Genomic DNA, 12,745 nt, shown 5'->3' on the forward strand with positions numbered 1-12,745 from the left:
TAAAAACTTGGAGCGGTACTACCGCTGGACAGCGGTACTACCGCCAGCTCTAGCGGTACTACCGCTAGGGCCAGCGGTACTACCGCCAACTCTAGCGGTACTACCGCTCGCCACTGAAACAGCCATAACTTTCGCATACGAGCTCCGAATCGAGCAAACCCAAGCTTGTTGGATTCAGGACGACAAGAGCTATCGAGAAATCTTAAGACCATGCAGATATGAAAATGCCAATTATATAGAGATGTGAGTCCTCTATGAATGAAGAACCGGCAAAGACTCCAACATCGAAAACATCATAGTAGATGCATATGGACTCCGTTTTCGATGAACTCGAGCTTGTCACGAAGTTGACCATAAGCTCTAAAACTCACAAAGAGAAACACCAAACAAGAACCAAGAAGTATGATGCAAGGATGCAGATGGTTTGAGCTCTCAACGAACGATACGATCAAGCTACTCACTTGAGAGCCCCCCTTGATAGTACAACAATCTATCCTAAACGGAAAACCTATCAAGGGCAAACCTATACCTTGCACCTCGTCCTCTTGAGCTAGATGATGATGATCTTGGCTTCCTCAAGATGGACCACCTTTCTTGATTGCGTTGGCTTGATGAAGACTAGTTGATTGCTCCCCCATACTCACTATGGGTGAGCCACTCTTTAGCATATCTTCACAAGTCCATTGCCACCACAATGGACGGCAAGCTTCAAGCATGATATCTTCGTGCTGATCCACTTGAACTTGCACATCGCAATCTTGATGACGATCACAACTTGACGTCATACTTCATGGGTTGTATGAGATCTTCTCTTTGACGCAAGCCCATGGAAACACACCTAACCCCCACATAGAACTCTCACGAAGACCATGGGTTAGTACACAAACACGTAATGGACAATGCTTACCATACCATGGGATCACTTGATCCCTCTCGGTACATCTTGTACGCTTTGTGTGTTGATCATCTTGATTTACTCTTTGTCTGAGATCTTGATCAACCTTGTGTCTCTATGACCATTCTTTGGATAATACCTTGAATACCACCTTGGTCATCATATAAACTCCTTGAACCCAACAGATGGACTTCAAGAAGTGCCTATGAACAAATCCATTAAATATAACTTAAGGCAACCATTAGTCCATAGGAATTTTCATCAATTACCAAAACCACATATGGAGATATATGCTCTAACACAATGTCTAGTCTAAGTGTTAGACTTTGATGGGCTCCGTATATCAATGTGAGCCTAACCATCTAACCACATGTTGATTTGCATGATCATCATTAGATAATGCTTTTCTCAAACACGCCGTGTAGCAGGAGAAGCACGCCGGGAAGACAGATTTACAAAAACCAGACAAACAAAATAACACATAACTACTAACCTGGCAAGCAAATTAAAGCTAAAACCCCCAAAAGAAAACAAACAAAGCCTAAACACATATTCACTATATATCAATGGAACTTGATTAGAGCTTGAAGGTATTCCGTAGGATTTACCTTGGTTGATTCAATTAATTGGATATTGGCAAATGCACCAGGAATCAACTTATACACATTCACTTTAGTTCTATTCTTCATAAGCAAAATGTAAAAGGAAAAAATGATAAAACTCCTAGAAGATGCATTATGTATTTTGTAACATGTTATGATATTATAACAAGTTTTTTTCTTGATATATCCAATATTTGTGCATCATTATTATTCGTTTTCATCAAACAAACTGCTTGAGATATAGAATCTTGTTTAGAAAGCATGTTATAAAAATAGAGAGATATGTAGATTGTAGGTTGGATGTCATGGGAGGGGTGTTTTGGCTCCCGAGAGCATATGCTTCCGGATGAATAGTACTGCGAAAAAAGTGGTAAAATATTTTCAAAAAAATCTGATTTTTTAATGGATGTTCGTGTTAGTGTGACAAGCATGCTTGACAATTTTCATACAAATGGAGCAGTAGTGTTTTGTCGGTGAACATAACAAATTTAGATGACATTTCGGGGTAACATTTGATGTTTAAATTTGTTATTTTTGTACAGGCTAAATATTTAGCCTTTTTTCCTAAAAATTTACAGGTAGCATTAGAATATGACTATAAATGCATATAATTTTTGCTGGATTTTTTTGACATCTCAAAAATTATTTTTTATGAGCAGGAGCAAATGCTCCTGGGAGCCAAATTGGATTTCTCGGATGTCATAATTTTTTGAAGCCCTACATTAACAAAAACACACGACTATGCATACTTGTTCTTTTGGATGCTTCATAATTTTGTGCAAACCTTTGAAGAAAAAGACAAGACCTGATTGAAATTTATAAGATGTTTAATCTCTTCCTAAGCACTTCATTCATCCGAGTTTATTAGACCATCTTGTCTTTTGGTTAAGACATTGACCATAGATTTCACTAGCAAAATATGTTGTATACGTAGTAAAAATAGTATCACCGGAAACTTCATTCAATTATGAATCTAGCAATACAATTTTTGTGGCATCTGATCTATGTTTTGCTATTTATACATCTATGGTCAAACTTTGGCACTAAATAACGAGGGGGAGCAATAATCCCGGCACAGAGGGAGTATCATATAAGATTATGTGAAGGAAAACAATTCATAGTTTTTGGTGGTCTTGTTTCATTGAATAAATTTTTTTTGTAAAAAATATGAATTGAAAATTCTACTGTATTTCTACGAAAATCTTTCTGTCCAAATGTATGTGTGGCAGCAAAGTTGGGCTGGGCCGTGCTGCAATCAGACCTCATAACGAAATTCGTATCCAACACTTAGGAGTATGTACAATAATGCTATATTAAGAATATCACATAAGATAAATGCTGAGATGAAGGAGAAGAAATCCTTAAAAAAAGCTTGTCTACCCTTATTTAAAAGATGATCTTCTAATACAAGACGTCTCATCATGTTTAAAAAATAGCTAGTTTTTAAAGATACGACTAAAAAATAATTCATTGTAGACATTTTTTTGGTTATATTGTAATTACATGCAAAACTTAACATAAAACTATCTTTATATTCCGCAAAAGAAAACACAAAACTATCTAATGAACGCTGTACATGCCCTGACAAACCACGGCCACCCGACGGAGGAGGGACCGAAGTGCAAAAAGGGCGCGTAACAAACCACTGACTAGAGAGAGTACGAGCCTCGTCCCAAGAGTCCCGATCGGCCGATCCCCACCACCCCACCCCACCCCACCGTCCCACCAGTCCACCGCCGCACGGCCGAGCTTGCGTAGGATCCGGGCGAGAAAAGCTTGGTCCGGTCGAAGCCCCGGAGGACACAAAGCCCACCCGCCACCCCGCTCCACCATTAGAACGTCGCATGCCTCGCTCCCTCGCCGGCGACCTCACCGACCCGGAGATGGCGCAGCCCTACATGAAGAAGGACGACGACGACTCCGACAGTTAGTCTCCTTCTCCCTCGCTTAACCCCATCAGCGCCTCCTCCTCGCGCTCCCCTCCCCTAACCTGCTGCTTTGGTTCGGCTGTGATGCGACCCCGAGGGGACGCCACCGCCCACGGGAATGCCGGATCTGGCGCGATCTCGCGGCGGATCTCACGTAGTGTGTCCCGCGCGTGGTGTTGCTGTTGGTGGCGGTGGCCGTGCGGCCTCGTTTGACGACGCTCCGCTGGTGGGAGATGTGGTCTCGGGGTGGTGGTTTGCGGGATTTTAGTTCAGAATTGGGGCTGGAGAGCTCGGATTTACGTGGATCTGCACCAATTGCACCTCATCGGGCAGTCGGCTACGGCGTACCTTGCCTTTTGCTTCGTGCTCCTATTAGCAGCAGCGATCATTTCTGGCAATTGACTGAGATTTCGGTGTTGCTTGGTGCCAGAACCAGTTCGACCACGTATCATTGTATTTGCGCAAACGTTATGTGGATGCGCTCCTTAGCTTGTACTAGTATTTTTGTTTGGCCAATTAGATTGACAGGATAGGCATGCTTTTGGAGATATGATCTCACGAGCTGGTTAGATGTGTTATCATTGGCTTCAGAGCGTACCATCTTCTATACAACTGGTTTCTATGTTTCCTGCACGAGTCAGTTGGTTGATATTGCAACTAGAGCTTATATCTGATTAAAGTTTTAAGGACATTGGTTATCTGTGCCGTTGACAATTTTTATAGCTGGCAGGACGTGAAAACAATGAATTGCTTGTGTTTCTGCTCATTTACCGTCAGGTGGTTCTGTGTTAAATGGACCTTAGTGCATGTTTTCCTGTCCCTTATTCCTCCTCAGACCATCATGTGACTCCACTCAAGCATTTGTCCAGCACAAAAGCACATGCTAATTAATCAATAAATACGAATTTTAAATTTTCCATCCTAACTTTTTATGCATTTTGGCTGGAGCAATTCAGTTTATCGCTTGAATCTTGATAATACGTACAATATGGCTTTACTTGTTGCAGAAAGAAAAACAAATTCCTTTGTTTGAGATATCTCTGTTTCTTTGTCATGAAATTTTCTACTTGATGATCATGTTTTGATCGAATCATGTTCTGTTTTGCATCCATTCCAGCCTAAACCTTTTAAACTTAAGAGCTTCTGATTCTTCTGGATGTTGGGCTCGGGGACTGTAGCTTTTGATGGTTTTTGACCCTGAGTTTAGGTTTGACCTTCTGTTAAAAGGGTCCTATCTCTTATGCTCCTAGATCACGCTCAGTGTAACCAAATGCTTTCAGCTTATGACATGTTTATTAACCGCGTGTAAGCTTTTGCAGTCGAGTACTCACCATTTTTCGGGATTGAGAAGGGGGCTGTTCTGCAGGAGGCACGGGCTTTCCATGATCCCCAGCTTGATGCCAGAAGATGCTCGCAAGTAAGTGTTGCTTACAGTCACTAAAATTTCTCATCCTTTGTAGTGGTACATTGAGTTGTGTATTTTTGCCCACTTTCTCTTGGGGACTCTGACTGTTTGCTTGATATTTGTCTTGGATCTGCAGGTTATCACCAAGTTATTATATTTAATTAACCAAGGAGAGTCCTTTACAAAGGTATGACAGTCAACATCTGCATGAGCTAGTTACTAATATATTGATTTAAAAATTTAACATCCACTGATGCAAGCCATGTTATCAATCTGGGTGATCAAAAGAGCGATTCTGTTGCATATACCTTTTTAAAAAGAGCCATTGTGATTTTGATCTTCTTTTGATTTCTGATGGATATGTTATGTTGCAGGTTGAGGCCACAGAAGTCTTCTTTGCAGTTACTAAGTTATTCCAGTCCAATGATGCTGGTCTCAGGAGGCTGGTGTATTTGATGATCAAAGAGCTTTCTCCATCATCAGATGAGGTGAATGCTGTTTCCGATGCACAATTTGGTGTAGTTTATTTCATGTCTTACCAATCTTAGTTGTTTGAATTTTGTATTTGCAACAGGTTTTCATAGTCACAAGCTCATTGATGAAAGATATGAACAGTAAGACAGATATGTATCGTGCCAATGCAATTAGAGTTCTCTGTAGAATAATTGATGGCAACCTCCTTACTCAAATTGAGAGATACTTGAAGCAAGCTATTGTAGACAAAAATCCTGTGGTTGCTAGTGCTGCTCTTGTTAGTGGTATCCACCTGCTTCAGGTACTGATATAGCTCTATACAATTTTCTTGTTCCTGCTTCAGTCTATACAATTTTCTTGTTCCTTGTTTGGAGACACTTCAAAAGATTTTTTTTATCTATAGGCAAATCCAGAAATTGTGAAGAGATGGAGCAATGAAGTGCAGGAAGCTGTGCAATCAAGAGCTGCACTTGTGCAATTTCATGGCCTTGCTCTTCTTCACCAGGTATAAATTGTGTTTGGGAATAAGAGGACAAGCTATAGAACTATGACAGTGCATTAGGTAGAATGCTTATTTGTAAATGGGTTCATATGTTTAGTATTTGTCCCTTTCCTATGTTTTTGATGGAATTGAAGAGTGAACTACCTTACTTTTATATGAGCTAAGTATTGTGGTTAACATGGAACTGCTGACTTACACCTGTGTATCAGGGAAGCTGGCTGCAGTGCTGTGCTTAGAAATGTAGGTTGCAACTTCTGTCTGCTAATATTTTAGCAACAGTACATCATATCAGCTGCATGGTATCATAGGACTACCACCCATGAGAAGGATGCTATGAGGTTCTTAGCTGATCATGTTAAGGTTTTTAGCTTTTCACCATTCGTTCTTCTAATGCTGTTCTAGGAGGACACTTGTCTTGCTAAGTTCCCTGAACCAGTCCCTGCATCCAGGCTAACTTGATAGCTTATTTTTTTAGTCCAGGACACTGTAAGGTCAGATCATATAAGTACAGTTGTTACCAAGTTAAAATAGATCATATCTGGCTTACCAGCTCGTCATGGGTCACTAACTTGTGCACCAGCCGATGCCAGCACCACGTATATCAGTTGTCAAATAATGACCCTTTTATAACAGAAAGTTATAGACGAATAAGCTTGAGGGACTAGCACCTTTAACTATGTCCAGTTCTGAATATGTGTTTTTGACTTTTGCGGAACAAAATATTTTGTAGCAATGTTCTGCTCATGTGACGACTTTATACTGTGCTAATACTGCAATCATCATTCTATTCTATTTTAACATCTCCAAAAATGTATAGTGGTGTAGAAATTAAATACTGTACTATATTTAAGTAAGCTCCATTTTTAGTGAGTGAAAAAATAGTAGTATGATAGTTTCTGCCGGGACACTTGGTATTCAGTTAATTTTCTCTCCAATTTGCAGACCAGACAGAATGACCGCTTGGCTATTAGCAAGCTCGTTTCTAGTTTGACTAGGGGGTCAGTGCGCTCGCCCCTTGCACAATGTCTTCTGATTCGTTACACAAGCCAGGTAACCTATATTTACTTGTATTTGACTCTTACAAAATAAGTAATAAATGCTGAAAAGGAAGTTGCAATTTGGTAGGTAATCCGCGAATCAAGCAACACCCAAAGTGGCGATCGCCCATTTTTTGATTATCTGGAATCATGTCTCAGACATAAAGCAGAAATGGTGATTTTAGAGGCTGCGCGAAAAATAACAGAGATGGATGTGACAAGTCGTGAATTAGCACCAGCGATTACTGTGTTACAGTTATTTTTGAGCTCATCCAAACCCGTGCTTCGATTTGCTGCTGTCCGAACACTCAATAAGGTAATTCATGCATGTTTGTCAAGCTCTTGTACCTTTTTAATATTATCTTGTGTCCATTCTTGATATGCCTATTGTCTTGCAGGTTGCTATAACACGTCCTTTGGCAGTGACAAACTGCAATGTTGACTTGGAGAGTCTGATGTCAGACCAGAACAGGAGTATAGCGACCCTGGCAATTACTACACTTCTTAAAACTGGCAATGAATCAAGTGTGGATCGCCTCATGAAACAAATTACCAGTTTCATGTCTGACATATCAGATGAATTCAAGATAGTTGTCATCGAAGCTATACGGTCTCTGTGCCTGAAGTTCCCACTGAAGTATCGTTCGATGTATGTGAGCGATTAATGGGTGTTGATTCATTGATATAACATTTATGTCCGTTTTTTCTTTTGACTATTTTTAGTTGCATTTATAGCCAGTATTTTAACTATTTTTTCTTCTCTAGGATGATTTTCTTAAGTAACAGTTTGAGAGAAGAAGGGGGCTTTGAGTATAAAAAGGCCATAGTTGATTCTATAGTTACCCTGATCGGTGCGATACCAGACGCGAAAGAGATTGGTCTTCTGCATCTTTGCGAATTCATCGAAGACTGTGAATTCACATATCTTTCTAGTCAGGTAATTACATTTTTTATTCTAGTACTGATGATTACACAATGGTTCAGTAACTTCCAAACTCACTGTCTCACGAACCAGTACTTCTTTATTTCTAATATATGTTTAATCAACGTTCAATAAAGCGGAAAGCATAAGCGAAGCGGAAGGCCACAGCTTAGAGCAATGGACGCTTAAGCGCAGCTTAACCGCATTTAAGCGTTTTTTGAAATTGGCTAGAATTTGACAGATTTTGAATAATATACACAGGAAAATAGGAAACATGGCACATGTGTAATTGAATAGCCATCTAAAATACAGTTCACACCATAGCGGATACACATTAAGTTCATATGGCAAGCAAAACAACAACTAAAATGCAGTTCAGTTCAAATAGTCATAGCCTAATAGAGATCATGTGGCCATAATTTTGCCAGCATATGAAGGAAATAGTTCCCAAACAGAGCCTAATAATAAGATAAATGGGATATTGCCATTATTGCGCAAGCAGACAAGCAAAAGTAGTTCAAAAACAGTCAAATTCTGGCCAAATTTAAAAAAAAAACGCTTAATCTACCGCTTAGGGCAAAAGCGAAGCGCTTTGCCATCGCTCAGTGCTTAAGCGACGCTTCTTAAAAACGCTTTCTTGAACACTGTGTTTAATTATGGATAGGATGATCATTTTGTTCTCTCCCTCTATTGGAAATACCGGCTCACTCAAACTACGTCTTGAATAGAGTTTGTGGATCAGAAGCTCGTGTCTCATGATAGGCTTGTTAATCCCATGTTATCAGGATGCTTCCTGTGAATTGATTGTTTGATCCTCCCAAAAGATACTCCATCTGGCACATTTTCAACATAGCTAGAACTGTAAAGTTGCACTGTCATGAAATTAACCAGGCCATGTGGAACATCATTTCTCCAGCAAATACAGCCAGAGTAAAAAATGATGATGCCACTTTGTACCACACCACACTACCTGTTGTTCTCTAGAGCACATTAAGTGAAAGTAAAGATCAATCGGACATATGTTTGATTACGGACATTACCTAGGATAGGTTCTATTGTTCAGAGTAGGGACTTTTACTCAGTCAGATCTATTGTTCTTCGTCACACCAGTTAAACAATGTTGAACTGTACCTGGATAGTCCTGTTTACTGCATGTTGCACTTGATGAAATTGTATGCACATGTTTATCATTTCTGTTTTTATGGCAATTAGCCAAACAGCCATATGGGCCTTAATGTCATTAAGTACTTAACAGGTTCAATCGCGTAATCATATCCATTATATTTCCCCATTCATCATGACGTTAACAACTGTTCAATAATTTTCTGGATTAACTTTAGAATTTGGAGTTTCTTTAAAAAGGGGTTTCCTGTTAGTTCAACATCCAAACTAGAGAATTAACCCTCTTATTCTCTTGTTACCAGATATTGCACTTTTTGGGAAATGAAGGACCAAGAACATCAGATCCAAGCAGATACATACGCTACATCTACAACCGTGTGATATTGGAAAATCCCACCGTTCGTGCTAGTGCTGTCAGTACATTGGCAAAGTTTGGTGCCTTGGTCGATGAATTGAAGGTATCATAAAATCATTCAATCTTTCTTCACATTCTTTCACCATTTTTTTTTTTTTGCATATAACTCATTTATGGCTTTTTTTAGCCTCGTATATTTGTTCTTCTGCGCCGATGCCTGTTTGACACTGATGATGAGGTAAATTTTGATTTCTCACTTGATTTTAGTTATCTCCTTTGTGTGACATGCAAACCGTAAAACAACATTTTCCATTAGGTCTACAATTTTTGTCTAGCAGACTGCCTCTTCTTGGACTATACCTCTAGCATTAAAACGGCTAGTTGCATTCTGGGCAATAATAAGTTAATAAGCACTAATTGGTCTTTCCTATTGTAGGTCCGGGACCGTGCTACACTTTACCTCCAAACTCTGAATGGTGAAGTTGCTGTAGGTAACTCTGAGAAGGACGTGAAGGAATTTCTATTTGGATCCTTTGATGTGCCTCTCGCCAACTTGGAAGCAAGTCTAAGAACCTATGTAGGTTTATAGTGGGCATTCCATGTAGCATGTTTCAAGTGAATCATATCCTATGCTATGCTCACATCTTCAAGAATAACAGGAACCATCTGAGGAGCCCTTTGATATTTCCTTGGTGTCAAGAGAAGCCAGGTCACAGCCACTTCAAGATAAAAAGGCCGCTGGAAAGAAGCCACCTGCTGGTGCTCCCACCCCTGCGCCTGTTTCGGCTGTTGATGCTTATCAGAAGATGCTTTCATCTATCCCTGAGTTCTCTGGGTTCGGAAGGCTCTTCAAGGTTTGTAGAGTAAATACTTAAGTGATATTTGACAAGTTCACATGCTAAATCTCTTCCATTCCCTCAGTCCTCAGAACCTGTGGAGCTGACAGAGGCAGAGACTGAATATGCAGTTAATGTGGTTAAGCACATCTACGAAAACCATGTTGTATTGCAGTACAACTGTACAAACACCATACCTGAACAACTGCTAGAAGATGTAAGCACTGGTCCTTTAAGCATTTTATTGGAGGCATAATTGTCAACTCATGCTGGAATTCTGATAAATGGCTGTTGCTTCTTTCAGGTTACAGTATATGTTGATGCCACGGATGCTGAAGAGTTTTCAGAAGTTTTTTCAAAGCCTCTTAAAAGCTTGCCTTATGATTCACCTGGGCAAATTTTTGTTGCTTTTGAAAAGCCGGAACATGTTCCTGCAATCGGGAGATTTTCAAATGTACTGAAGTTCACTGTTAAAGAGGTAAGTGTAATAATGTTTCTCATATTATTGGATTCTAGTATGAGTAATGGTGTTTCTAGGTTCCACTAATATTGCTTCGGTACTTACTGCCTAGGTCTTGTCGAAAATCTTTTCCATAAACTCTTATCTCTTTGATTACTAATATGTAGCATGGTGGTTTCACCTTCTAGGAATTTTGGAATCTTCATTTGAAACCTGCTTCATCTGTTCATACAACTGGAATATTTTGAAAATAAATTCGGAATCTAATATATAATAAAGTGTTCTGGACTTACAACTTACAAGCATTATAAGTCATTGTCCATAAATGCCTATTGACATAATGACATTTAACAACCTCAACCGAGGTAGGCATCATCTTGGTGTTCTTTGAGTTAATGCTGTTTATTATTATCAGGTTGACACATCTTCAGGGGAAGCTGATGAAGATGGTGTGGAGGATGAATACCAGTTAGAAGACCTTGAAATTGTTTCAGCTGATTATATGCTGAGGGTCGCAGTCTCTAATTTTAGGAATGCCTGGGAGAATATGGACCCGGAAAGTGAGCGTGTTGATGAGTATGGACTTGGGGCTAGAGAGAGCTTGGCTGAGGCCGTGAGTGCTGTCACTAGTATCCTTGGCATGCAACCGTGTGAGGTGAGCTTTCAGTTCTTTAAATTAATATCTGGTTAAGTAGTTTACCTGTTTTCCTATTCATCCTTGGCCGTTTCTTCGAGCATCAACACAACTGAACCCAGGAATTTACATACATTGTGTAGTGCCTTATGCATTCTATATTTGTGTTGCTGTTCCTGTTCTTCCACCATCATGGGGGGATGTGACGAGACAGAATAATTGACTAATTGACGTACTTGACAGTGGCATGCAATATTCAATTGAACTACATATACTATATTGGAATCTATAGGCCAGTCTGCCAAGGATATGTTCTGTTCATGGCCAAAATCTGCGATACCAATCTTTTTGGTTATAGGGAAAAAATCTATCTCTGTTTGTATGGTTGCCAATGTTTTGGCATGTCCACACTGCTTTGCCCACTCAAGTTCATTTTCGTGCCAGCATTGGCCAAATCATGGGCAAACGAGATATTCTGGATTGGCCAAACTTCTTTGTAGGGTCAACTTGGGTTGAACTAAACACCCCAAAACTTGTGAAAAACTGAAAGTTGACTAAAAATGGTTACTCATGTTTGCAGGGCACTGAGGTTGTATCAAGCAATGCAAGATCGCATGTATGCCTGCTGTCTGGCGTGTATATAGGGGGCGTGAAGGTTCTTGTGAGGTTATCATTCGGACTAAGTGGGCCCAAGGAAGTGGCGATGAAGCTGGCGGTAAGGTCAGATGACCCCGAAGTCAGCGACAAGATCCATGAGATTGTTGCCAGTGGGTAAAACGGATGGCGGCCTCTGCCTCTGCCTCTGCCCCTGCCGAAACCTGTGTAGAGCCGGTATATAGTCTTCAGTATCATGCCAGAAAGAAAATAGTTTTCAGTTTTGTGAGGAAAGTGTACCTGTTGATGCGTTGGTGTTTTACAGAATGCTCTTCGCTCCATGCGTTACTGCTGCTTAGCCGTTCATTGCACAGTTGATTCTTGAGCATGCTTTGTCTCAAATGAAATATGTTATGATGTATTGATATGCATGCATGCCTGCTGTAAAATGTGTGGGCTAATCTGCTAGTCGAATCTCTCACTACTATACACAAATGATATGCAAGCTTGAGCGGAAGTTGCTAATGGAGCTCGAGCTCCATGGAGCCTTTGCTTTTTTTTTCGAGAAAGCGCAAAAGACTTTTGCGGTTCATTGTATTGAAAAGAAGGGGTTTAGTACAATCCTCCTAGGAGGCATATTTACAAGGTGAACACATGCACACTAGTGGACGTCCCATGTTTGTGGCAAGATGGCCCGGAGCCCCAAGGCGCCCGCTCTGGCCCATAGGCCGGCCTCTTCCTTAATCGTAGCCGCCAGGGAGGTAGCCGACGGTGTGGCATCCTCAAACACGCATCCGTTGCGATGCTTCCAAATCATCCAAGGGACGAGCAAAGCAACGGAAGCCAATCCCTTGTGCATAGGCTTAGGGGTGTCGTGTCGTGCAGAGCACCACCAGTCGTGTAGAGTGGCATCGTTGTTGGGCAGCGGGCAAGAGAGGCGCAACCATGAGAGGATCTCGTGCCACACTTCGCGGTTGAA

General features: G+C 40.6%; 1 protein-coding gene across 1 annotated transcript; it reads left to right on the forward strand.

Annotated features, from left to right (window-relative positions):
• The first annotated feature begins 3,171 nt into the window (after positions 1-3,171).
• LOC123449228 (coatomer subunit gamma-1) lies at positions 3,172-12,187 on the forward strand. The gene is made up of 18 exons (XM_045126368.1): positions 3,172-3,423; positions 4,745-4,842; positions 4,967-5,017; positions 5,205-5,318; positions 5,405-5,605; positions 5,708-5,809; positions 6,749-6,856; positions 6,932-7,159; positions 7,242-7,492; positions 7,609-7,780; positions 9,190-9,345; positions 9,430-9,480; positions 9,679-9,819; positions 9,902-10,096; positions 10,164-10,295; positions 10,383-10,556; positions 10,954-11,193; positions 11,753-12,187. The coding sequence occupies exons 1-18, from the start codon at positions 3,342-3,344 to the stop codon at positions 11,945-11,947; spliced, it is 2,691 nt and encodes an 896-aa protein (XP_044982303.1). The 5' UTR covers positions 3,172-3,341; the 3' UTR covers positions 11,948-12,187.
• The last annotated feature ends 558 nt before the right edge of the window (positions 12,188-12,745 follow it).

This window comes from Hordeum vulgare, chromosome 4H, assembly GCF_904849725.1.
Source record: "Hordeum vulgare subsp. vulgare chromosome 4H, MorexV3_pseudomolecules_assembly, whole genome shotgun sequence".
Lineage (NCBI taxonomy): Eukaryota > Viridiplantae > Streptophyta > Magnoliopsida > Poales > Poaceae > Hordeum > Hordeum vulgare.

Bases quoted from the DNA above. Each gene is read 5' to 3' on its own strand.
- LOC123449228 (XM_045126368.1), top strand. From the start codon at position 3,342: ATGCCTCGCTCCCTCGCCGGCGACCTCACCGACCCGGAGATGGCGCAG. The intron at 3,424-4,744 runs GTTAGTCTCCTT...AAGCTTTTGCAG, and splicing joins GGACGACGACGACTCCGACA to TCGAGTACTCACCATTTTTC. The intron at 9,346-9,429 runs GTATCATAAAAT...GGCTTTTTTTAG, and splicing joins CCTTGGTCGATGAATTGAAG to CCTCGTATATTTGTTCTTCT.